Source organism: Orbicella franksi, chromosome 6 (assembly GCF_964199315.1).
Source record: "Orbicella franksi chromosome 6, jaOrbFran1.1, whole genome shotgun sequence".
In the NCBI taxonomy this organism is placed as follows: Eukaryota; Metazoa; Cnidaria; class Anthozoa; order Scleractinia; family Merulinidae; genus Orbicella; species Orbicella franksi.
The window spans coordinates 20097150-20122002 of record NC_138150.1 but is presented as its reverse complement, the minus strand read 5'-3'; the positions used below and the strand labels follow the sequence as shown (position 1 = coordinate 20122002).

At 39.1% G+C, this 24853-nt stretch overlaps 2 protein-coding genes across 3 annotated transcripts; one reads left to right on the top strand and one right to left on the bottom strand.

Moving 5' to 3' along the window:
• Window positions 1-393: 393 nt before the first annotated feature.
• LOC145490868 (TOM1-like protein 2) lies at window positions 394-22036 on the bottom strand. 2 transcript variants are annotated; one of them, XM_081469984.1, is made up of 19 exons: window positions 21948-22036; window positions 21677-21761; window positions 21409-21487; window positions 14008-14106; window positions 13450-13573; window positions 12733-12791; window positions 12304-12360; window positions 11675-11875; window positions 10520-10598; window positions 9592-9788; window positions 9006-9086; window positions 8157-8233; window positions 7491-7585; window positions 6198-6285; window positions 5543-5627; window positions 4745-4758; window positions 3811-3859; window positions 2853-2913; window positions 394-2060 (listed from the first exon to the last, which is right to left on the bottom strand). In XM_081469984.1, exons 1-19 carry the CDS (start codon window positions 22000-22002, stop codon window positions 1924-1926), a joined length of 1722 nt encoding a protein of 573 aa, XP_081326110.1. In that variant the 5' UTR covers window positions 22003-22036; the 3' UTR covers window positions 394-1923. The 2 variants fall into 2 exon arrangements, with proteins under 2 accessions (XP_081326110.1, XP_081326111.1); XM_081469985.1 differs by lacking the exon at window positions 9006-9086.
• Window positions 22021-24744, top strand: LOC145490879 (transmembrane protein 11, mitochondrial-like). The gene is made up of 2 exons (XM_081470001.1): window positions 22021-22166; window positions 23014-24744. Exons 1-2 carry the CDS (start codon window positions 22021-22023, stop codon window positions 23528-23530), a joined length of 663 nt encoding a protein of 220 aa, XP_081326127.1. The 3' UTR covers window positions 23531-24744.
• Window positions 24745-24853: the final 109 nt, after the last annotated feature.

Sequence of the window (24853 nt, the reverse complement as noted above, 5' to 3'; positions counted from 1 at the left end):
TAGGTCAAAAAAATTCGCTTCAACTTGAAAGAATGCGCCTTAATTTTTGTCAAGTGTTTTCGTATTGTTACCTGTTTCTATCCTCACCACCAGTAATCATCTTCATTTCAAAACTTTGGCTCCTGTCAAGCTGATTTTCTGCTTAAAAAATAGATGACAGTGCCCCTTTCAAAATAATATGGCTGAAACTAGCGTACACCACACACGTAAACAACACGCGCGCGCTGCACGCACGCAGCACCCAACGCCTCTTCAAACGGATAGAATAGCCCTCTTCACTGTAACCTTCACAGAACTGTTATCTGTCTACATAGCAGACACCACAACACCATGAACGAACAATCGTACCCGGTTTCCTTTGGCAAAAATGTGCAATGCGACCATTCACAAAAATTTACCGAAACTGTAAATTTAATTAGAACTATACTTATTTTACAATCGTCAGGTGAAATTAAACCGGGGTAGTTACAGGCGAAAAACACACCAGAAGAAAATATTGTCTCATTGCCGCCGCTTACCCAACTGTCACGTGATCGTCCATGAAAGATACTGCTCAAAGTTTGCCTTTTCTTTCATTAAATCCCTTTTTTGCTTTTCTATATATGATTGCTTTAGCAAAGAGCAGAAAATTTTTCGAATATCACATTTCGACTATCCCTGGTTTGTCCACATTTAACGTTTGTTAAATTGAATAACATGCCAAATTTACATTTAGTCTTGCTATTTCAATGATTCTGGAAGAGGTAAAAATTAACTTTTTTAGTTTGCAACTGTCTGTTTGCACATTCGACCTCTAAAATCACCGATTTATAAACAATGAGTGTTAATAAATTCTCTTTCAACATTGATTCTAACTCATGCGTTGTCCAAAGAGAAAACGGAAACACTTTGTGGTTTTCAAACTATTCGATAAATTCTTCCCATATACGTTTCCTTTTCCAAGCTGTCAAACGTATTCTTGTTCGTTATTTGTCATTTCCACCAAAGATATTTTCAACCTAAAAAAAATACCATCGTTTCAGCCCGAAAAAAAAAAAAAAAAAATCAAGAAAGAATTTTTCTTTGCCTTTTCGTGGATAATTACAGCTGTCCGGCTCTGTTCTAAAGAACTCTTAGGCTAACAAGAATTCAAAAGATAATTCTTACAAGAAATATATAGTTTCCTACCCTGTATGACTCTGGCTAATAGTTTTCATGCGATCTAGATTTTGATTGGCTGTTAGCCTACAAATAATATATTAAAATTCTAACATGGCGCGGAGGCTTATGAAAATACATAGAGTTTGAGGGATGAATCATGAATTCTCTTGTTCTAACTCCCTCAAACCTCGGCGTCATATTAGAAATTTAACATGCGCTATTCAAGATTGCCATGAGCAGTTTGCCTGAATAAACATTGCCACATCCCTATCGATACTTTTTTACATGTGTATGATAACTGAATTCGGTTTTTGCCTTATAATGTGGTTCAATACTCATCCAATAATTGATTACTTTCTACTGACAGCTAGAGTGATTTTGATCAAAATTTCCATAATGAATAACGTTATTACTTTAGAATACAATTGCAACTGATTCATGCACAAGCTACATTAAATGACTGGTGCGCCTCCGCCGTTCACTGGCCCTACATTTTAACAATTCTTGCAGTTCTCTTTCGCAGTCGTATCTGATGTCGTAACGAAACGAAACGCTGTGTGACGCAATGTTGAACCGTAGCGTGACGTCACTAAATGAAGTGTTGCATGACGTTCCTTAGACGGCTGCGAAAGAGCTGTTGCTGTAGAAACTCCATTACTGTCAATAACTAAAAAAACGTCACGCAACAGGCATCCACAATCTGATTGCGGGACCCGTTAAAAGGAGACATTTCCAAAACCAAGGTTTCAAAGTTTGAAAGAAAAAAGTGTTTGTACAGGTGAATCATAAACCAAACATTTCGTCATCAGCTTGGTTTTCCATCTGCATCTGTCTCTGTCTTGGCCGGCTGGCTCCTGACTTTACACTACCGGTCCGCTGACCGCCTGCTGCTGCACGATCCGCAAGGAACTGGTCGAACTCTGAAATGAAAGCAAAGGAAAGTTTCAAACTACAAATGTTCCTTTTAATGACAGCATGTACAGGCATGTGCAGTACGGGTTCGTGGCCCCAAGGAAAAGTAAACAGTACCTGGATAACTGTGTATATGATGTACTTAATAACACGGCGATGTGTGGCGAAAGATAAAAAGTGACAAGTCATGTTCTCGTGGTAAGCCCAAAAAACGTGGACTCGGCGAATTTAATAGCTAATTCCCACGGTAGTTGTACTCATCATCTTGGACTGGATACTTGTTTTGACCAATACAACAACTAGAATTTCTTGCAGGGGGGTCTAATAGAGGGAGTTGGCCACCGCTGCTATAGTCGGTAGACCGCCGCTTTATATTCGAAAGAAAGAAATCCTGGGAGCGAGAAGCGCTTCTCGCTTTCGCGCGGCTTTCTTTCACGTCACTCACGACGGACTAAGTGAAAGAGGGACTACTCGTAGTCTACATTACCCTGTGACAGCTCAAGAATTTTTGTCCACTTGTCTGCCGCAATCATCAACACTGAAATTAGTCTATGTATCATATCAACACAATAATTTTTTCATCGTTCTCGATAAAATTTGTAGTAATCAGGACAACAAAGAAAGTAATCAACCAGTGTCGTAACCGAGCCCGTGACCAAAATGACCCAATCAGAAGGCCGTATTTTCACACGCCATTCTAGCGCCATCTTACCGGTCCTTTTTGGTCACCAGTGCTCAAAGGTGCCTCTTTTGTCGGGTACTTTCTTTATAGTTCTTCTTTACTACTACGATTCACAAACCTGAAGAAGTTAGTGTGTCTCCATTTGCGGCCTGCTGGGCAGCAGCGGCTTCTGCATTGGCCTGTTAAATAAAAAGTGATATCAGCTCGTTGTTAACTCAGTGGGAGAGCTAGAAGGTTAATATCCTTGGTTTCTGTTTATCACATACCGATGGAGAGTGGCCAGGTAAACATAGCAACAGTATCAGCCAATATTCACCCCCTTTAGCCCTGCTTTACAGCCGATATCAACGCTCACTTTGCACAGGAGATTTTTCTTTCACGTCTTGAAATGTCAAGGCAATTAGGGAAAGAGCCAAGAGGTTATGTTTTGGGATTCCGAGCTTCTAGTTGTTTTAAACCCTGACTAAACGGACTCCAAGTAGACGCAAGTTGAGAACTTGGGTCTACTTGTGTTGAATTCCGATAACGTGCGCTCACTTTGGTCGAGATCAAATTTACACGCAAGTCGACGCACGTTTTTCACAGTTTGGCCACCCAACCCAAGTCAACGCAAGTCGAGTGACGTCCATTCGTTGTTATAGCAACTTATTAGCCAATGAAGTACTAAGCCCGTAGCCTTGAAATGTTGCTTTTCGCGACTTCCGTGTACTTGCGAGGACTGAACTTGCGAATCCGTTTAGCCAGCCAATGCAAGTCTCTACCCAAGTTCAACTTGCGACTACTTGCGAGTCTGTTTGGCCAGGGAATTACACAATACAGTGGGACCCCCGTTAATCCGGTCACCAACGAGCCACAAAAATCTGGCCGTATTCAGAACGGGGTGGTCGTATTGAAGGGGTTCTTTAAATAAGAAAATGACTGACTGAGCTTTTTTTCGGGCAAGAATAAAGTAGTTGTAATAACAAGGTGACCGTATTAACGGTGTGGTCGCAAGGCGGGGTTCCACTGTAACGCGTCTAATCTTGTAAGACAACAGTAATCTACAAAGTAACAGTTTGGCTATCAAGATGACTTACCACATCAGTTTCTGTGACGTTAAGCCATGACTCAATATCATCCATTGGGCTAACAGAGAAAAAGAGTCTTCAGTTAGACACAAGTTGACGCGATCATGTTGCCATTTAAAGTCCACTGAATTTTGGAGTTGGTATGCATGACCAGCACGTATGACGTAACATGGTCAGCTTTACAGCTTTGAGGGCGTTCGTAGCAGTTTGTCCAAGTGCCTCATTCTAAAGAAATTTGCCACATATGATCTTTCAACAGCCTTGCAAGGTTATTACTTAGTGGGATGTTCAAAATGTAGTTACGGTATAAACTTCTCATTACTGGTTGTATTGACCATAGTGTACCTCTGCTGTAAACATTTAATTTAATTTATTTAATCTGGCTTTAACTACGAGTAGTCCCTCTTTCGCTTAGTCCGTCGTGCGTGACGCGAAGAAAATCGCGAGAAAAAAATGGCCGCGTGAAATCCTGGGGGCGAGACGCGCCCCCAGGATTTCGCGCGGCCATTTTTTAATCACAGTTTTCTTTCGCGTCACGCACGACGGACTAAGCGAAAGAGGGACTACTCGTAGTCTATAATCTGGCTCCCTGGCGTATTTAACTTTTTAGTTATTTCAGGGTGCTGATATAGTTGATATCTGTAATATAATTGTAACTTATTTTTCTGATGTGTACAATAATTTGTTGCTGCTGCTGTTGGTTTTTACACTTTCTTTCAGTCTGAAGGATGAATTGTTGTTAATTAGTTTAACCGCCAGAATTTTTCAACTGAGTGTCGTAAAACCAAAACCAAAGAAGACAAAAAAAAAGAATCACTCCGGCCAATAACAAACTACACAAAACATTCAGTGAACCAATCAAAACTCGAAGTACTCAAGTAACAAAAAGCCGGAACCGGAAAAAGGAGTGCAAGCGAGCCACAAGATAACAGTTTATTCCTACCTTCGTTCTTCTGTCTGTTTAAATAAAAAAAAAAGACAAAAATCCGGAGTTAGAAGAAAATCTAGAGAAGCATTAACAAGACTGCAAACGGGATTTTGTCATTCAAGTACTCGACAATCAATATATACTCTCGGGCAACGACTGAACTAGCTTGGGATTCATGTCTACAAATGCAGATTAAATGCGCTTATTTTAATTATACGTGGCCAAAAAAATAGATGCTTATCTTCTCTTGCCCAACTCTACAAAGATTAATTTACTGTCTCTGATACGTTATACGCTGCGTAGCAGTTATATTCTTTGCATATTTTGCATCCAGTTACAATGTCGCTGTAGGACACTGCCTAGAGCTCTAATTAACAATTAGACTCGTAGCCCGCAAGGGCTACGGGTCAATAGCCCATGAGGCGAAGCCGAATGGGCTATTGAACAGTGGCCCTTGAGGGCGAAGGGTCTAATTGTTTCAGTATCACCCAACTAGTCGGACAGAAAAGAGAATAATAAAGTTAGCAAATGCAAGTTGAAGAAATATTTATTTGGGAAAAGCGTCACGCTCGATTGCGCCAATTTCGCTACTCGAGGACTATTACTAATAGACCTCTAGTAGCGTAGCCAATTAAAATGCAGGATTTGCATTAGTCCACTAGTTGGATGATACTAACACCTCTTATTTCATTTGCCCGTTGTAGACCCTGCAGTGATATGTCAACTATTGTCATAAGAGTCAATGAATTAACGCGTTCCGAGAGGTAGTAGGTGACCCTGTAATGCCGGGCAATTTACCGCGTTCATACACACCTTATTTGGCTCTGTCTTTTCAATGGACATAGTACTAGCAATTGTGCGATCAAATGGCTGCAGATTATCAGTGTACGAAGATCCACTGGAAAACATATGAAACAAAAATAAAATATCAGGCAACAGTTCTAGATAACAAGTACCTTCTCATACATGAAAGTTTGCCTGTACAGTGAGATGGTGTTTCTCCATTTTCTCTTAAGATTATAGAGAATGCTACCGATGGAATTAAAAATTATTTTCAGAATTCTGATCTCCTTTTAATTCTTCAGATGATACATAGATGCTACATTGCCCGGGAAAAGAAGGTAGGGGTAGGTTGGAGCCCTAAAGGTTTTGAAGGCTTGTCTTCTCTTTTTGCAGTCCAGACAAATATGTACATGGTCACTTAGTGGAGTCCACTGGTATTCCCTCTACCTTCCAGCCCTAATGCGAGTTCAAGATGGTAACATGATCTGTTTGACATAAAACACCTTTAAGACTTGACACTGTCAACAGTCTAAATTCAACAGTTTTGTCTACTAATGCTATTCTTTCTGTCTTGGAACACTAGGCACATACATTTTTAGCCCAAAGTAGTCCTAGCTGGCTAAAGTACGTGTCAAAATAACTCCTTTGTCAAACAGAATAAGACTCTCTCGTGTATTGAACTCACCCTTTTCTACTCTCATCAAATGTGCTTTTTCTTGACTGGGCAAACATGTCAAATTCATCATCTTGGTCAGTAGGGCTAGGTCCAACGTCTGGTTGTAAGGAATAAAACAATACATTGTGATTAATACCAATGAAAATGCTAACTTTTTGTCTCTCCGTGCACTAACAATATCCCGTTCAGCAGAGGTTGTTCTAATGTGACTACAGAATGGTAACTAATGCAAACAAACTGAAAGCCCCTAAAGGTCCATCAATAAACCTGCCACATTTGCATTTGTGGAACTTAACTTACATGTAGGATATTTCTATGCTCTAAACACTTTTTCAACTTTGCTGCTGGCATTGAAGAGACTTCCAATAAACCCCTTGAGCCCCTATGTCTAAACACACATTCCTTTTCTTGTCTCCATTCATTTTTTGTCCCATCAGTGGTTCTCAGTTGGGACCCTCAGTTGACTGTCCACAGTGGCTAATTCACGCTACGAGACGCACCTGCGGGGAATCATGGTAGTTGTGTTCATCAAAACAAATATCCAGTCTCAGATGATGAATACAACTACCATGATTCCCTGTTGATGCACATCTCATGGAGGGAACTGGCCATTATTTACAGTCTGTCTGTCTTGGTTTTTGAACCAATCAGGAGCAAGATCTATCAGCTTCTGTGTACTTGACATGTGACATGATTTTACCATGTCTGTTCATTGCCACATTGATTATTTTGGTTCTGGTTTATTAAACCGTTAGAAAATGGTTCAGTTATGCACACCAGAGCATTACACGTACATTGATGAATACAGATAATTTATGCAACAGTTTCAAGTGGAATATTCCATGAGTCACTTGTATTTTTTCTGTATACAGACGAACCTTTACCGGTAAGTGAGTACGTATAGCAAGAAAATACAAGTGGCAAGTGGGATATTCCATGCTAGTATATACCACACAAGTGAATAGTACTTTTCACGCACGCTGATTGGCTAGCTTGGAGGTGATTAGCCAAGTGCTATTCACCTTCAAGCATCGCACGGCATGCAAATTTTTTTTGTCTGACCATTTTTTGGTATATCGTCACAAATAAAGTTACTCTTTGGTTTGGTAGTTATTCAGTTTGTGTGGTACAAACTAAAACAATTATTCACCTCAGTGTTGGTGAAAGTGGTGGATATTTACCTCCACTTCAGTGAATAATTGTTAACTATACCTCTCAAAAGCATTGCATAACTATTTCATGACATGCCATTGAAAATACAGTGACCAACACAATCAGTGGGACATCTACGGTATTACTTACTCATAGCTTGCATCTGAGAGGTCATGGCATTGACTGAGGGAGCCTGGGAAGGAGTAACCTGGTCATCGTCAAAACTGATTAATGAATCTCCAGTACTGAGGAACAAAACAAGGCAAGCATGAAGTGCACTGTCAATTATGTGTCAGTGGGTAGTCACATCACGGTCCCAACCATATACAAACACTAACTGAAATTTGTAACTTAAGTCAAATAAAATTACAAACTAACAAGAGCTGTTACCTGTCCACTCATAACAACACCCTTCTACTTAGTGGGTACTGATTCATGGTCCTAGCCTCAGTCAAACAATGCATTTGTAAGCTCCCATAACTGACATCTTAACCCACCTGGACATTGCCATTGCTACACACACAATGCACTAGCACACGGTTCTCCTAAGTGGAAACCCAAACACACAGCTCTCTACTCTCTAAATCTCTCATTACCACAAGCCACATAAGGCTTTGATCATTCTCCTTCTATACACTTTGATTTGTTGCTATGTACAGCTCTTGCAGTCACTCATGACTGCCACCCAGCTGTTTGCCTTTTGTCCTCAAACATTCACCTCAACACTTCATAGCTGATAAATTAACAGTGCCAAGGCTTTAAGGGCGTCTGATTCTAATGGGTTTGACTTTATAAAATGTTGTAACAAGGACGTACCCGGCGGGTGGTGCTGGAGCTGGTGCTGGTGTTGGTGCTGGCAGCACTGGCTGAGCTATGTCCACTGTACCTGGAGTCTAAATAAACAGATACACTGAAATTGTTACAAATGTGTCTCAGCTGTAATACCTCTTTGCAACATGGCAATACCTATGTGATCGGCCACTGTACTCAGTTCTGCCCATCAACTGCACCCTTAACTTAATATTAATATCTTAGCCAACATTGAGCAAAGACTCAGAAAAGAGTCATGTCTGAAAGCCTGGAACTAGTGGATTTTGGGAATGGGTTAGTGGAATCTGTCCTAATTGCTTGCCTGATGGCCAATTAACTTTCTGTGGGAAACTGAAATTATCTTTGGACCAAATTCAAAATACAGAGACACTGTTTAGTAGGTCATTAAATTAAATGATTATTACAAACATTAATTTGCTTTTAAATCAATTAATCACACATTCAACTATGTTACTTTTGAGGGGCTGGTGAGAATAACGTTTGTGCTAGTACATCCAAGTTACAGCTTGCTGTGATGGCAAGATTCACTCACTATCTGATCAGCACATTGAAATTGTGATCCATTTTCAAGTACTGCGTGGGAGAATGCATCAAGAAAGACACTTTACTCTCAGAGTGCCTCTCTTCAAAAATGAGTTCTAATGGATGTTAGGACAACCCATCAAAATGCTGGGGATAGCCTCCCCCCCAGGAGGAGGGAATATACTCAACATAAGATTGTATGAAGACTTTAATCATTTGGGCTAAATTAAAGGCTCTGGCAGTTCAGCCACAACTGAAATTCCAGTTCACTCCTGTAAATGTAACTGTTACACTACAAAACAATTCTGTCACCTGAGAGGTAACCTGATCTGCTGCTGCATGAGGGGCTGGCAGATCACTGTCACTCAGCAGATGATACTGTTTTGGTGTTACCTAGTGACACAATAAAGTGTCACACAACAACTGGATGCAATGATGTTGCATAAAACTAAGATTTATGTATCAACATGTCACAGAACTTAATGAAGGTGTGGTGATCAAACAGAGTTAACAAATTTGGATTTATGAGACTTCAAGCCCAAAAATTACATTATCATTTGTATCTTATGTCCATAATTCACTATTTTTTTTTTTGTTTTACAGTTGAACCCCCACTTTTTTGAACTCTCAGGGGAAACAAAAAGAAGTTTGAAATAGCTGATACTGTAGTAAATTACTATGGCTGAAGAGCAAATCCAAGGGAAATGGTTTTGAGTACAAAATAACAGGGAATTTGAAATAACCGATTTTGAACTAGCCGGGTCAAACTGTGTTTTGAATAAATAAATGAACTCCAACTTATTAAACCACATGAATAGCCTAGGTGGAGTGAATAATGAACTGAAATACAGAGAGCTCTTTATTACTGGGAGTCATAATCTTAACATGAATTTCTCACCCTTGCTGCATTTTCTGGCCAGGCTGTTGTCATCCTTCCAGTTTCTGTTGGTAATGGCTCCACAGCAGCAGGTCGTGGGGGTTCTGGTGGAGCTTCTGATGGTTCACTTTGCTGAGTTGTCACTTGCCTGAATCTCTCATAGCGGTCATAACGAATGAACACATTATTAAGATCATCATTAACACTTAAAAGCAAACCTGAAGAAAAAAGAAGAGAAATGTTACATGCTTGAATGAGCTGTTTTCCATTAAAAGTGCTGTTAATGTCAAGATTCTGTTGAATGCCACATACACCTGTACTTGTGTTTGAAGTATACTCATGTTGTCTGGCACATCAATTGACAAAGTGCACAATAATTGTTTTCTTTAGTTTGTATGTCTGCTCATGGAATACAAAGTTGGACAAAGGCTGAAGGTTAATTTTTTCATAATAAGCCAGACTGTTGGTCTTAGACCATAGTTCTGTTACTGGTTTCTTCTCTCCTCAATCATTCAATCCTATCAAGTTTAAAACAAAGGGAATAATACCTACAGGTGACAGTGTTTGGATATCTAATCTTAATTAGCATATCAGATCAGTACCATTTTATTTCTCTGTTTTCTCCTTTAGCTCTTATTATTAAACACTTGAGACAGTGTTTTATCATGTTTCTTTACAATTCAAAATTAGTTTAAAATACAGCACTATGCATGATAATTCCAACTTTCTCGTTCTTGGCATTTGGAAATGTGGTAAGACACAGTCCAAAGTGTTTGACAAACTATACTGATTTACTAAACAACATTTTCATTATGAACTGAATCACTTTTCTCAATCATTTAGTGAAAACCAAACCTGGTAGGGTATTAGAAGGTTTCAAACTTTTGACTCTGGTGGCTATGGATTGCTATCAGTGTCCTGAAGATTAAATCACACACATGTAACTAACCTACAACTTCTTCGTTTGCTACCCTTTCAATCAGCTCTAAAACCCGCTGCTGCATGGCACGACATGTTCTGTTCAATTCCTACAAAAAGAAGTGGTTATATGTAGTGGTTAGTTTGTAGGCAATCTTTGAATAAGACATGATCAGACAACTGTCATTAAAAGTTTTGAGTTACCTGTTGCCTTGATCTCCACACCCTTAACAAACTTGTTACTTTGTGGGTGAATTGTATCAACGAAAGACAATTTCACCTGTAACATTAAAGGCCCATCAAGCATGCTCAGCCATTTACAGGTGTTACAGATTATGGCCCTTAAAGAAAGGCCTGGATCATATGTGTAAATAAGAGGTGATTCCCTTAGAGAAGCTCAAACAAGCTTGTAGAGATCTCAGGTGACTAAGATACTGAGAGCAAGTGACTGACCGACTGACTGCCTGGCTGACTGACTGGCTGACTGACTGGCTGACTGGCTGACTGACTGGCTGACTGACTGACTGACTGACTGACTGGCTGGCTGACTGACTTACTGGCTGGATGAATGAGTGATTGATTGGCTGTCTGTTTGACTGACTGACTGCCTGTTTTACTGAATGACTACCTGTCTACCTGCCTACCTACCTGCCTGTCTGTCCGACTAACTGCCAAACGGACTGACTACCTGATTGAAAACCTGACTGACTGACTTTCTGCCTATCTGTTGGACTAGCTGATTGACTGAGTGAGTGATTGCTTGCTTGATTGAAATGATTCTGAATGAATTCAACACAACTAATCACTCCTCGCTTTATTCTACAATGTTCTAAATATGTGACGTTGCTCTGTTCTACAATAAAGTGACCTAAAGCCTCTCACTGTGTATAATCTGAGAAAATGGCAAGCTGAGCAGGCTCAAAGTAATTCTGTTTCACTCCTTAGAGACAACAAAACAATCAGAATGTGTGTGTACATAAATCTTCCATAGGGAGGTTTTTTAATTTGAGCCTACCCCCTACCCCTCCAAATCCATGAAATTTCAGTTATGAGCATCACACTTCCCTTACAAAACTCTACCTTCTGCAACCCCCTGACCCACTGGAATTTCCATTGACAATCTTGACGTTGGTGCTAAATGTTCATTGGAACGGTACATTAAAGAAAAAGGACACTCCAATTTTACCTGTAATAGCTGCAAATCTCCTGCTTCCTCTTGACCAGGTGTCATTTCTGTCAACATTTCAGACATGACAGTGATGTTTCCATGTACAATGTCAAGCTCAGATCGTATTTTTCCAAGCTGTTCAGGTGTAGGTACCACAGGGCCACTGGGTGCCTGCACTGCAGGGACAGGTTGGACGCCCTGTGGATGAACCACTGGAGTCTGCAAAGAAAGAACTGATTGTTATCATACAGGCAGATTTCTGGCAATGGTTTAAGTAGAGGGTGTTCTGAGAGCATGCCTGTGCTTTTCACAAAGGTAAAGGTACATGTGAAGTCTACATACAAGCCAAGTGTTCCATCAGGCTGGGACTTATCACGGTTTCTGTAGCATAAAGAGACTGGGAATATTTCCACTCCTCACTGGATGAGATGTTAGTCCATAACAGGGTTACCCCCAGCATTAAATTTCACGGTACCTTTTTATACACCTGGGTGAAGAGAGGCACTGTGAGAGTAAAGTGTCTTGCCTAAGAATACGACACAATGTCACTGGCCAGGGCTCGAACCTGGGCCACTCAATCCAGAGTCGAGTGCACTAATCATGAGGACACCATTCCTTCTATTAAAGGAACATTAAATTCACCTCACCTGAGATGGAGGTGGCCTGGATGGTGTTGTGGCTGTTGGTGGTCTCTCTGGTTGTGTCTGATGCAAGATAAAAACAATTCTTAGAATTAAAAGTAAGTTAAGAAAGACAACCAACCACACCTGTCTTGAAATGAAATGATCTCCAAAATATTCATAATAATTATTATAAAATAAGTGACTTGTGATACGTTTTACATGTAAGTTATAGACTATGGATTGCAAAATGGTTTAAAACAGATCAATCCCTATTATTTTAATTAGTTCTAATGCAAAATAAACATGTGACAATTGACCAATTGTTTACAGCTGACCTAACCATGTGAAAAGACATTTGAAAAGGACTTGACACTCGAGCTAATAAAGTTGCCTCAGGATAAAATTAAAAAAGCTAAAATTTTCTATCTTTATTTGTGAAATTACCCTTCTTACCCTTTGTGGTGTGTAGATTGGAGACAGTGTATCTAAGTTTTTGGCAGGAAATTCCACACCTAGAGTCCAACAAAAAGTATTGCAATAATTAATATTTTAATATATGATAAACAATTAATAAGTACCTCAGAAAACTACCTAAGTTCTTGCTTTATGATTTATTTCATTTCTTCCTTGCAGTGTGCTCAAGACATTATTATAATTAAGCAATAGACCACAAGTTTTTATGGTTTATAGGCTGATAAACCACTGGGGATGTTGGAAGACCACGAGAAGAATTCATACATCACAAGCTGCAGGTGAGTGATTTATGAATTCTTCGCGTGTTCTTCCAACATCCCAAGTGGTTTATCATGCCACTAAAACATAGAAACTTGTGGTCTATTGCTTTTATATAATAATTCAGAAGACACGCAAAATTTCCATGAGTTTACTGGCACAATAAACCATAACTGATTGACCAATCAGAGCGTGCGCTTTCATTTGATTATTATATAATTACCTTCTCAATAATCTATAAATAATTGCATCGTTACCGAGGAGTAACATTGGTTCAAAATCTTGCCTTAGCTAGTGTGCTCATCAAATTCAAAGCAGTATACCAAAGGGATACTATTGGTAGTAGCTTGGCCTTGGAATGGCCATGGTCTTCATGCTACAGCTGTAAGACATAAGTCTTTCTAAGAACTACACTGAATAGAGCAAAAACTTTCAAACCTTGTGCTCTGAGAGATTCATAAGTCTCCAGCACATAAGATAGTTCAGGTGACCCACGGAACGCATCAGCCCAGTCTTGAATCAGAGATAGAATTTTATCCTGAACAACTTGTGGAGGGTTACTCTGAAGACAAATGAAAAGACATAAAACACACAGCACGTAACTGACCACAAAGAAAATAAAACTACAATATCAAACCACCATAAGCAGACACCCTTGTGGTCATGACCAACTATCAAGGGAACAAGTTCAGCAACATGAAATGCCCTTTTAAGATGTACAATTACCTGTAACATCATATAAATAAAACAAAAGTATTTCCTTGCAACAATGAAATACTGTACATGTACCACAAAGGGGTCCCTAAAAGGTTCCATGAAATTCTAAAAATCTAGATAACCTCAAAAATTTTTATACATCTGTTATGGCAACAATTCAGCACTAGAACAATAACTGTTCAAGTGTTGCATAGTTAGATGAATGAAGACATGTGTTCACTGCCCCCAAGTGTTTATTGCTATCGATGACATTAAACATTTTGTCACAAAACAACCTACCTTTGGATTTAACACTTTCACAAGTTCATCCAGCAATTCCTTCTTGGCAAGAAGTACATGGAATCTATGGCCACAATTTTTCACACAAGTCTCAAGCACCTACCAAAATAGGATTAAAATATGGTTACAGTTTTGGGCACTTTCTCTGCAAATGCTTAACCTCCTTCTTGTACCTTGACATTAAATAATCTCCCAGCAGTTTCCAGGAGACAAGGAACATTGCCTTGTCTATGCAACACCATGTAGACTCTACTTAACAAATTGAGGTCAGTTTTTTATGCGTGTCCTCTTATTGATGATAAATTCCGTCATAACATTGTCAAAGTGGCTGTGGAACCACGAGCTGCAGGCAAGTGGTTCCACAGTAAACTTTGACAATGTTATAGAGAAATTTATCATCAATAAGAGGACAGATGCATAAAAAACTGACCTCAATTTGTTTTTTATAATAACAAGACCCCAAAATGGTCAAATGCTGGGTATAAATGAGGGGAAAAGACGCTGTAAACTTGCCATAAACAAAGATAAGGGAATTTTATTCAAAATGACACGAACATTGTCAATAGCTTTTCTCGCTTTTTGATTGGCTGCTTAAAAAAAGTCCATAAAATCTCATTGGTTAAAACTTGACAGTTTGACAGCTGAAAGTTGAACTTGAAAGCTTGCATAAATTAAAATTTTATCCGTCTGTTCTCTTATTGATGATAAAAATAAGCCAATCAGCGTGCGAGAAATTAGATAGTTATTGTACAAATGTAAATGACATTCCTAACAACATACTTAGAGAGGGAGCCAAATCAACCCTAGCTAGTTTTGAACTGGAACTTTGAAATTTTGAAATCATATTGTTTTTCCAGAGGGGAGGATGATATAAACCTTTGCAACAAAGCAATTTGCCATCAGCAAACCCAACCCCCCTCATGGTACCAGGCCCGTATTGAACATGGATCACATTGGTGGAAGGCGTGTTCTCAATACTGCACCCGTCAAGCTCCCCAGGATACCAGCCCAATGAAATCTGTAGAACAATGTAGAACACAGTTCCATAACCTCTGGTAAAAGGGCAATTGCATAATTGTCAATGTAGAGGACAAAAAGATGGATCAGGTTCCAGGCTCAAGCCTAAACAGGGTTGAAGGTTGGGTTCACTTCTCTATATATGGTACACTGTCACCCCTTTCCACCCAGGTCCTGGCTGTTCAATGGTTATATAAATACTAAAACATGGAAATATTGAAATTTTACACTGACTGTGGGAAGATTGAATCACTTTTCTCTGTATGCTACAGAAATGCTTTTCTTTTCAAATGAAGGACAAGTAAATCAAGTGACAGTCTCAATAATGAGCCATGACGATTTGTGCCAGGTTTAGATTTTCATTCTCCGTCAGGGAAGTAACAATTTAAGAGACTTGCGTGATTCCACTTAAAAAGAAAGAGTATTAAAAAATTTCTCAAACGTTATCCAGTTGGTAATCATTTTATGTATATTAGAAAAATGCAAATAAAAAATAGGGGTCACCATGCTCATTTTTGACAACATGGATAGCCTTTTTAGCAACTTTGTAACTGACGAGGTCGTCATTTCTTGACCTTACCAGTAGTTAGCAGAAAGGGGCAATAGAAATTCTAAAAAAAAAAACACTTATTGGATCGATTTATTAGAGAATTTAAACAAAATGGACCCTAAACTTACATTTTAACCCATGTTAGTTAACCAGGAGTTAATATTATATTACAAACTTAAGAATTATCTGCATGCGCACATACCCAACACTACGTGAAGATGTGTTCTTTACAGCATTAAAATCCAAATATTTTTAAGCAGAATTTTAAACTTTTCTTCAAATCGAGATATATTGTAGATAACCTTGTGCAATTTAAATCCATGCATTAAAAAATAGGGGTCACCAAGCTCATTCAAGGGAAAACGAGCATTTATTTTACTGTCGAGCTTACCTTCTGAGAAATCTCTTATGTTGTGTATGCACACGTACTCATGTGAGCGGGCTAATGATGCGAAGATCACGCACAGTAGGGATGCACAATGCAATACTGAGGAATCACCTTAAGGATACACTTCAAGTACAATCAGAGATAAGTCTTGGTGTTTTACCCTTCTCTCCCCTACACTCTGCCATCTTTTCCAAAGGGATTGCAAGTTTGGTATTCCATATGGGCTAACTTGTTGTTACTGTCAGAATTTTTTTAAAAAACATTATGAAAGTGAAAGATTCTTTAATATAGTAAATGAATTCAATTACAGTGACTTTGTCCATTCTGAAGCTTCTTTGTCATTTACAAATCCGTCTAAAATGTGAAAATCACTTAATTAACTTTTGCCATGAAAATCAAGTTATTTCCATTAGCCTTCATACATCTTCAATGGAAACATCAACTCCCAGACATTCCATCAGCGATTTAGTGGATGGTAACATGGAGATATTGTTTTAATAATACTAATAATAATAATAATAATAATAATAATAATAATAGACTTGTATAGCACTAGAACTATACAAATATACTCAAAAGCGCTTTACATTAAGTTAAAATAAATGAATAAATGGAAATCACTAAACTTTAAAACTATTACAACAACTATGCTAAACTTTAAAACTATTTCCACAAATCAAAAGCTTTCTTAAAAAGAAATGTTTTCAGTTGCTTTTTGAAAATGGCGAGGCTGCTACTTGTTCTTATAGTTAATGGCAGCGAGTTCCATAAAACAGGTGCAGCATGAGCAAAGGCCTGATCCCCAAGTGTAGAGCAGTTGACTTTTGGAACAACCAGAAGAGATTTTGCAGACGAACGAAGAGCGTAATTAGTAGCTGGTTTCAGGGATAAGAGATCATTTATGTAGGAAGGACTTTGGTTGTGTAGTTCCTTGTAAACAAGAAGAAGCAATTTAAACTGAACTCTAAACGATGCTGGGAGCCAATGTAAGTCGATAAGAGCGGGTGTGATATGATCAAATTTCGCAATCCGAAAAATCACTCTAGCCGCGGCATTCTGAACTTTCTGTAAACGATCAATCTGGTATTTAGGTAGACCAAATAGAAGTGCATTGCAGTAATCAAGGTGCGAAGATACAAAGGCGTGGATCAGTGTCTTTGTGGATTGCACGGTAAGGAATTTTCTGATCTGTCTTATGTTGTATAGTCCGCGAAAAGCCTTGCTACAAATCTTGCCAATGTGAACATTCATTCGCATATGAGCATCGAACCAGGCCCCAAGGTTCCGGACGCTTTCTAACGGTTTAATGACAGTGTCGCCAATGATAATAGAATCAATAGATGTTTTTTCAAGTTGTTGACGGGAGCCAATAATTAGAAATTCAGTTTTCGCGTCATTGATCATTAGACGATTACCAATAAACCAAGAGCGGACATCAGCAATGCACTTTTCAATGACAGAGACAGCGTTAAATTCCGAATGGATAGAACAAGGTCGGAAGGAAAGGTAAATCTGGGTGTCATCAGCATAACCATGGACGGAAGGGAGGTGCTGTGAAATAATGTTAAAGAGACGGGAGACGTAGAGAGTAAATAAAATAGGGCCCATACAACTGCCCTGGGGGACTCCACAGTTCAGATTGAAGTCGTCAGAAGTCTTATCACCGACAAGTATATGTTGTTTGCGACCAGACAGAAATGAGTCGAACCAATTTAAAGCAGTTCCGACGACTCCAAAATCCTGTTGCAAAATATTAAGAAGAATGCAATGTTCAATGGTATCAAAAGCAGCACTTAGGTCCAGAAGTACGAGAAGTGTCACTTGCTTATCATCCATACTCATTAAGGTGTCGTTTTGAACCTTCAATAGAGCAGTCTCTGTCGAGTGACACTTACGGAAGCCGGACTGGAATTAAGGAAGAGGGGCATTTTTCTCACAGTGGGCTAGAAGTTGTTGAAGTGCAGCCTTTTCCACTACCTTGGAAATGAATGGTAGATTACTGACTGGATGGAAATTCTTGTAGACCAAATCAAGTCCAGGTTTTTTCAATAGAGGGATGACAACAGCGGTTCTCCAATTTTCTGGAACGGAACCACTGAGAAGAGAGAGATTAACCATCTCAGTGATAGAGGGTGCTAATACATCAAGACAGGACTTCACAAGCCATGTAGGAAGAGGATCCAATCAACAAGAGGCATTAGAGGATTCTTGAACAATCTTACACACTTCTCCTATGGATAACGAAGAAAAATTCTCCAGATTCTCCTTCGGAGTGACAGGAACAAGTCGAGGCACTTGAACTTGAAACTTGTCAAGATTTTCCTTTATGGTTTCAATTTTTTTGAGGAAAAAGGTGCCAAATTCGTTTGCAAGCTTAGTGGGATCATCGTGCTCTGGAAGAGCCATCTCAAGTGGCTCCCTGGACAAAGAATTAACCACACAAAATAGCTTGCGAGAGTCACCCGCACACTGATCAATTAGGTTTGAGTAATAATTCACACGTGCAGATTTAAGAGATGCAGAGTACTGATTACGAACTCTATGGTAATTATTCCAGTCTCCAGCGAGGTCAGTTTTCAAGGCTTTCTTTTCAAGGCGACGACGTTTACGCTTGAGTTGTTTAATGTCATCATTAAACCACGGGATCTTTGGACGATTTTTTATAATCCTTGTCTTAAGCGGGGCATGCTTGTCCAAAATGTCATTAAGGGTCGTGTTAAAGCAGTCGGAGAGGGCATCAATGTTGTCCCAGTGTACGCTTGCACAAAGCATAGAAGAGGCAATATCAGCTGAGAATTCAGCAATATCAATATTTTTGAGTTTACGAAAAGTCAGTTCTTTGCAAGATAAAGCTGGTCGTGGGAAACCAATAGGGCACTGAATAATAAAATGATCAGAGATGGGAAAAGTGGCTTTAGGAGAAGCAAGAACAACATCATCCGACGAACGAGTAATAATTAGATCCAAGGTATGACCCGATAGATGGGTTGGGCCGGATACGTGTTGCGAAAGACTGAACGTTTCCAGTAAATCCATAAATTTCTTGGTATCATTGTCACGGAGGTCATCTAAATGAAGGTTGAAGTCTCCAGAGATAACAAGAACCTCGGGGCACATAACAACATTCTCTAAAAACTGAGAGAATTCATCAAAGAAAACAGAGGCAGAAACCGGATGTAACGAAGAATATGGAGGTCGATACACTATTATATGTCTCATTGAGCGATTATGCACTTTAACAATCCACTCAGAATATTCGAAAGACTTGTTTTCCTTCCCATCGACTAATGTAACGTTGACAGAGTCTCGGAACAGAATCCCAGTTCCACCACCACGGTTTTGCGATTGTCGAGAAAAATTCTTGAAGAAATAACCAGCCACAGATAACAGAGCAATGCTGACGGAATCAGCGTCATTTAACCAGGTCTCGGTAACGGTGCAAAGGCCAATGTCATTTTCTACGACGTAGTCAATAATGCTCTCGATCTTGTTTCTAACGGATCTAGAATTGAAGACCGCAAAGTTTAGGAAAGTTGAACGTGGATTGACGAACAAATTTGTATGAAGAGAGGAGTTAGTCGAAGTAACGTTAGAATATAAGTCATTGTTTATATTCGCAGGTGTAACGACGCAGAGGTTATTTGAAATAGATCCTTTATGCAAATTATTGCTTCCTCGGCTAACGCGTGGACAAGAAACCAGGAATTCAATTCTGTGAATGTTTCTAGCTCTCCTTTCTTTAACTCGACGGCCAGCACGGCATCTCCTGTAGGTCGATGATAACGGCAATGAACAAGGCCGATAAGAAAGTCGATGGTAGACATCCGAGTAGTAACAAAATCCAACATGGCGGGTGTCAGCATAATTCGTGGACAACAGTTTATCACTTGTATGCGAGACCATGCCAGATATCACAGAAATCATAGGTAGACAGGTCAACAAATAAGTTGGTTTCTTCCGTAAGGGACCAGGATTAAGCTCAACATCCATGTGGACAGTTAAATCTGTTGGTAAAACCAAACAGGTCGGACCATGCTTGTACCAGATCGAAATTGGCTGCCTCGGAAACTTTAGTTCGTGGTTGTTTTTGATAAAAGATGCCTTTGCGTTAAACTTAGTCATAATCGGATAGCAGAGGCCTTCAGGTTGCCATACCGTATAAAATTGTAGGATATAAAGCAAGTTCAACAACGAAATGAGACGATAAATACGGACACAAATGGCTGCCATCTTGATCGGCGCTTACATGCAAATGACCCCAGGATAAGTGATAAGTGCAGGATAAGTGTCTTTTTGTAATGTTGAAATTGATTTAATTAAGGTGTTAATTTATTTGGGAAAAGATGATGAATACTTTAAACCAAATGACAGAAAAAATGCATAAATTGAAAGAAGTTAAATTTGAATGACTAGAATATTAAAAATAAACTATGTAATTTAATTAACTCATACTCCATATAAAGTACAAAAATTATGCATCAGTCAATTCCAGCAGTGCCCATCCGCACCTCCCCCCCCCCCCCCCCCAGGCAACCACGGGGCATTTGCTCACGTTGTCAGTCCCGGGGGTGGAGCATTCACAATTTTATCGCAGCGCGGGGACTGGGCATTTGCGCAACCCCAAGGCGACCCCCGGGCACTTGACACACATGTTTTTGAAAGTGCCATGGATGAGTTCATCAGGAAAGACGAGGTGTTTGACAAACAATGGCTTGTCCGTCAGGGACTAGAGAAACTTGTAGATGCTTTTAAAGGTATGTTTTCTCAATTTTAGGTATTTCTTCAACAAACTGTTTATAATCAAGAACTGAAATAAAATATCAAAGTTGTGAGATTTCTAAAACAATGATAATTGTTTCATTGTAAACATTGTTAACGGGATTGTCGTTATTCTAGTTGAAATATTCAAAACAAATGGTTTTTATACAACAAAATATTTAACGTCACGCTAATCCTCTAGCAAACTGTTAAAACCAAAATATAAAGAAATAAATATAATCAGAATCAACTAGCACGTACTGTTGTCCTAGAAGTCTTCCCGTTGCATTAAAATACTGAAACGTTGAACACTTTATTCACTGATTAATAAAAAAACAGCAGAGGTGTTGGAAGGCGACAATCTCAGGGGCGGGGCATTTACCCTCTTTCTTCGTCCCCACCCCAGGGCATTTAGACAGCTTGTGTGTCCCCACCCCGGGGAATTTGCCCATTGTTTTTAAAAAAATGCTAATGCATGGGGGTTAGCCCGGGAGGGGGGGAATGGGCACTGCTGGAATTGACTGATGCATTATGTCACTAAATTCGTATGAAAAAGATACATGTGGTATGAAAAAAGACTAAGAACTCTCAAGGGCAAAGACAAAACTAATAAATTAAGTTATTTCTAGGACAGTAAATTTTAAAGCCCGTATGAACAACTGTGCAGTATATTTCGGGAAGGACCTACCGTCAAAGTCAACAGAACACTCTTGAAGTTCTTATTTCCTGATAATCTCTTCCTTATAGCTTTGGCAGCATCTTTTGGCCTGTAGAAGAATTAAACTGTTACATACCAAGATGCAAAAAAGTGATACTTGTCATACATTATTAATGATTTCGCGTGTCTGCATGGAGCCAACTTCTGGAACATTGCAGTAAGCTTATGAAAATATGTAGCAAATTTAAGCAGGGAAATCGTAGACGGCAGAAATGAGTTTTCTTTACAATGAACTCACCCTTCTTCCGTTTCATTGATAACGTCGCAAATTTCAATATTCGCCGCCCAATCTTCAGATGGAAGGTTCCCATCGGTGGCTTTCTCTGAAATTACGACAGATAGAGATTTACCTATCTATCGCACACTGAATTGAAAGAAAGCATGATCCAAGCGTTCTCTACAACTTCACTATATTCAGTTTGTAAGGATGCAAATTTCCCCTACTAACACAGAAAGGGTAGGAACTTTCAAAAGTACACAGAAATAGCAAATTCTAGCCTTAAAAATACCTATTCTCTGCCCTACTGGTGTTGAGAAAGCGTTCGCTCCGAACAGGGAAGCCATCTTGGAATCTCTTTGACAATGACGTCATTTCCTTTAAATAGTAAGTCTCGTTTGGCTTTAAGACGAGTAGCACTGGGGACGAGAATGCACGTTCCCAGGATCTCGCGTCGAAATTTGGCGCCTCTCGCTTGTCCCAGTAGCACCAACATGGCGGATGAAATGAGGTAATATTTAGCCTTAGCTGTAATTTCTCTTACGCAAGTACTGTGGATTTCCTTTAATACTGCGCCCTTTGTTATTTGGATCTGAGGTTTCTCCTTGTGTTGTTGGTGTACGTTTAAATCATCATGTTTGACATTTTATTAGTGGTAGAACTCTATTAACGCCGATAACAACTGGACTGGCCGGGCCCGCAACTGTCATGTCAACTTCAAAAATTCAATCTTGGTGTTAGTCAAGATATTATGATTATGCGATAATTACATCAAACGTTCAGTATTATCTGCATCCTACATACAGCTTTCGTCATTTTTCCTAAATAATCGTAACTGTACAATTCAATTTGTACTTTGAACTGTACGTGGCAATTTGATATTTTAAGAATCGTTAAACAATATCAATCATAACGTAACGAAGATTAGTTATGTAAACATGCAAACAAATAATAAACACAGACTTAATCGCGAACAAAGTTGCTTACCAGCCGAAAATTTATGTCGCTGTTGATTTCACCGTTTAAACGGATCAAAGCAAGGCGTAAGATTATGATTATAGCTGGGGTAATATTAATTGTATTTCTTTACTTCAAAATATATTGTTATGTTGCATTGCTGTCATAAAAGTGATAACGTTAAACAGCTAGTTTCTCTGTACAGAATCAATTATTTTCCTAGTGAACACTAAAAGAAAATGCATCTTTGGGGAGATAACCGTCTTGATTTCCTCTCCATTTGCAAAAGTACTCTTGATCGTAACCTTTAGTGCAAGGTCATGTAGTAATTGGTTGGTTAAGTAGCTTAAGAACCTGTTTTACCAGTTAAGTGTAAATCTAAATTCTTATATCTTTTCTAGTGAGGACGTCCCAGAAGGAGATTGCGTCATCATCCATGAAATTTATGATTCTGAAGATGCACGTGAACAGTTTGAAGCAGATTTGGAACGAGCACTGGAATCTCAGTGCAGCATGATCGTTATTGAACCAACTATGATTGGAGAGGAGACTGCACGCTGGATTCAAGTAGGAAATTGTTTGCACAAGACTGCTGTTATTGCTGGACTTAGTTGTTTTGGGAGTTCTTGGATGCTGCCCAAATCCTTCCACGGGCCTGTCAGCTTGGTGTGTGGTGGAGTAAGCATTTTCTGTGCAGCACTGTATGGCGTATCATGGCAGTTTGATCCTTGCTGCCAGTATCAAGTTGAATATGACACTAGAAAGTTAGCAAAGTTACCTCTCGGTAGCCTGACATCGTCATCTCCAATTGTCCTTGTGAGGAAAGATGACAAATACCGCAAGAGACTTCATAACTTAGTGGCTGGCTCTGCTTTGATTTACTGCAGCTGGAAGGCTTATAACTGGTATTTTGGTTGATATTGTGTGGCATTTTGGTTGATATGGTGTTCATTTGGTATGTTCTTTTCATGACCTGGTACATGATGTTACGGGGATCAAGTCAATTTAAGTCATCAAATATTGGTGGCATTATCAATTTAGGACAATCTACAGCTTATTTATCATTTAATCTGGTGCAGAAATTGGAAATATTTTTTGGCATTTCAACCCTGATTAAAGAGTGTTGAATCATTTAATTCCCTAGAGTGATGATTATGTTATGCATCCTGAGAATACTGTATACATTTGGTTTTACAAGCAGACAAGAATTGTTGCATTCTGGATATAGTCACGTTATTCACCACAAAAATAACAGAACTATCATTCACAGAAATGTATCACACTGGTAAAGACAGTAGACTACTTTCAAGTTGCGGCCTTGTATGTGTAGCTCTGTATCAAGAAAACTCTCAGTGCAAAACAATGCATATGAAAATGTGTTCCACATGCAAATTCAGGGGTTTTATTAAGTTAAACGTTTTCGGCAGGAGGGCAACTGGATTTCACAGGTGGGCAAAATGTTTTGAACTGAAGGACTATATAAGAACAACTTTCTTGTAGATGGTCAAACCAGGCAGATAAAATCATCCTCACAGCCCGTCAATTTGCCTGGTGCCCAGCCCTTAATGAAACCCTTATGCAAATCAAACTCATTTTCACATGATAAGTTTTGCATGGGGGATCCTTTGAACACACAGGTAAAAGGTAACTCGGAAATGGGCTATCACTAGTTTGAATTTGATTCTGACAAGGTCTATTGACAAGGCCAAAACCACCGAACATCTGTATATTGAGGTCTACAGTGGAGCTTTGATGTCAGCAGAGCTATTTTCCATGCACAAACAGTTGAAGTATGGGTTCCTGTCAAAATTACAGTAAGTTACAGTCACTCGGATTTCTTCAGAGGTTTACAGTCTGTATGATAAGCTATCGAGTACATGGGCCTCAGTAGTGCCAATTGGTTAATACAATAATAAGTATTAAAATAGAGTCACCCTGAATGAAGTTTCCTTTCTTACAACATTCTTCTTTCAGTGCTACTTGAGAATAACTTGATTGTACCATATTTCACAGCTGTACTGTATGTGGTGTTGAAATCTATTTTCATTGATTGTGTCTTACCATGTGTGAATGGGTTTTGCAATGATTATTTTTAATGGACAGGTGTAAATAAAAGTGAATTTGTGCTTTTCCTTCTAGTATATGCACTTGCTCTTAACAATTCTAAGCATTACTAGACGAAACTTAAACACATAAGCAGACTCAAATCGGGAAAAATTTGAACTGAACCTTTCGTTATCT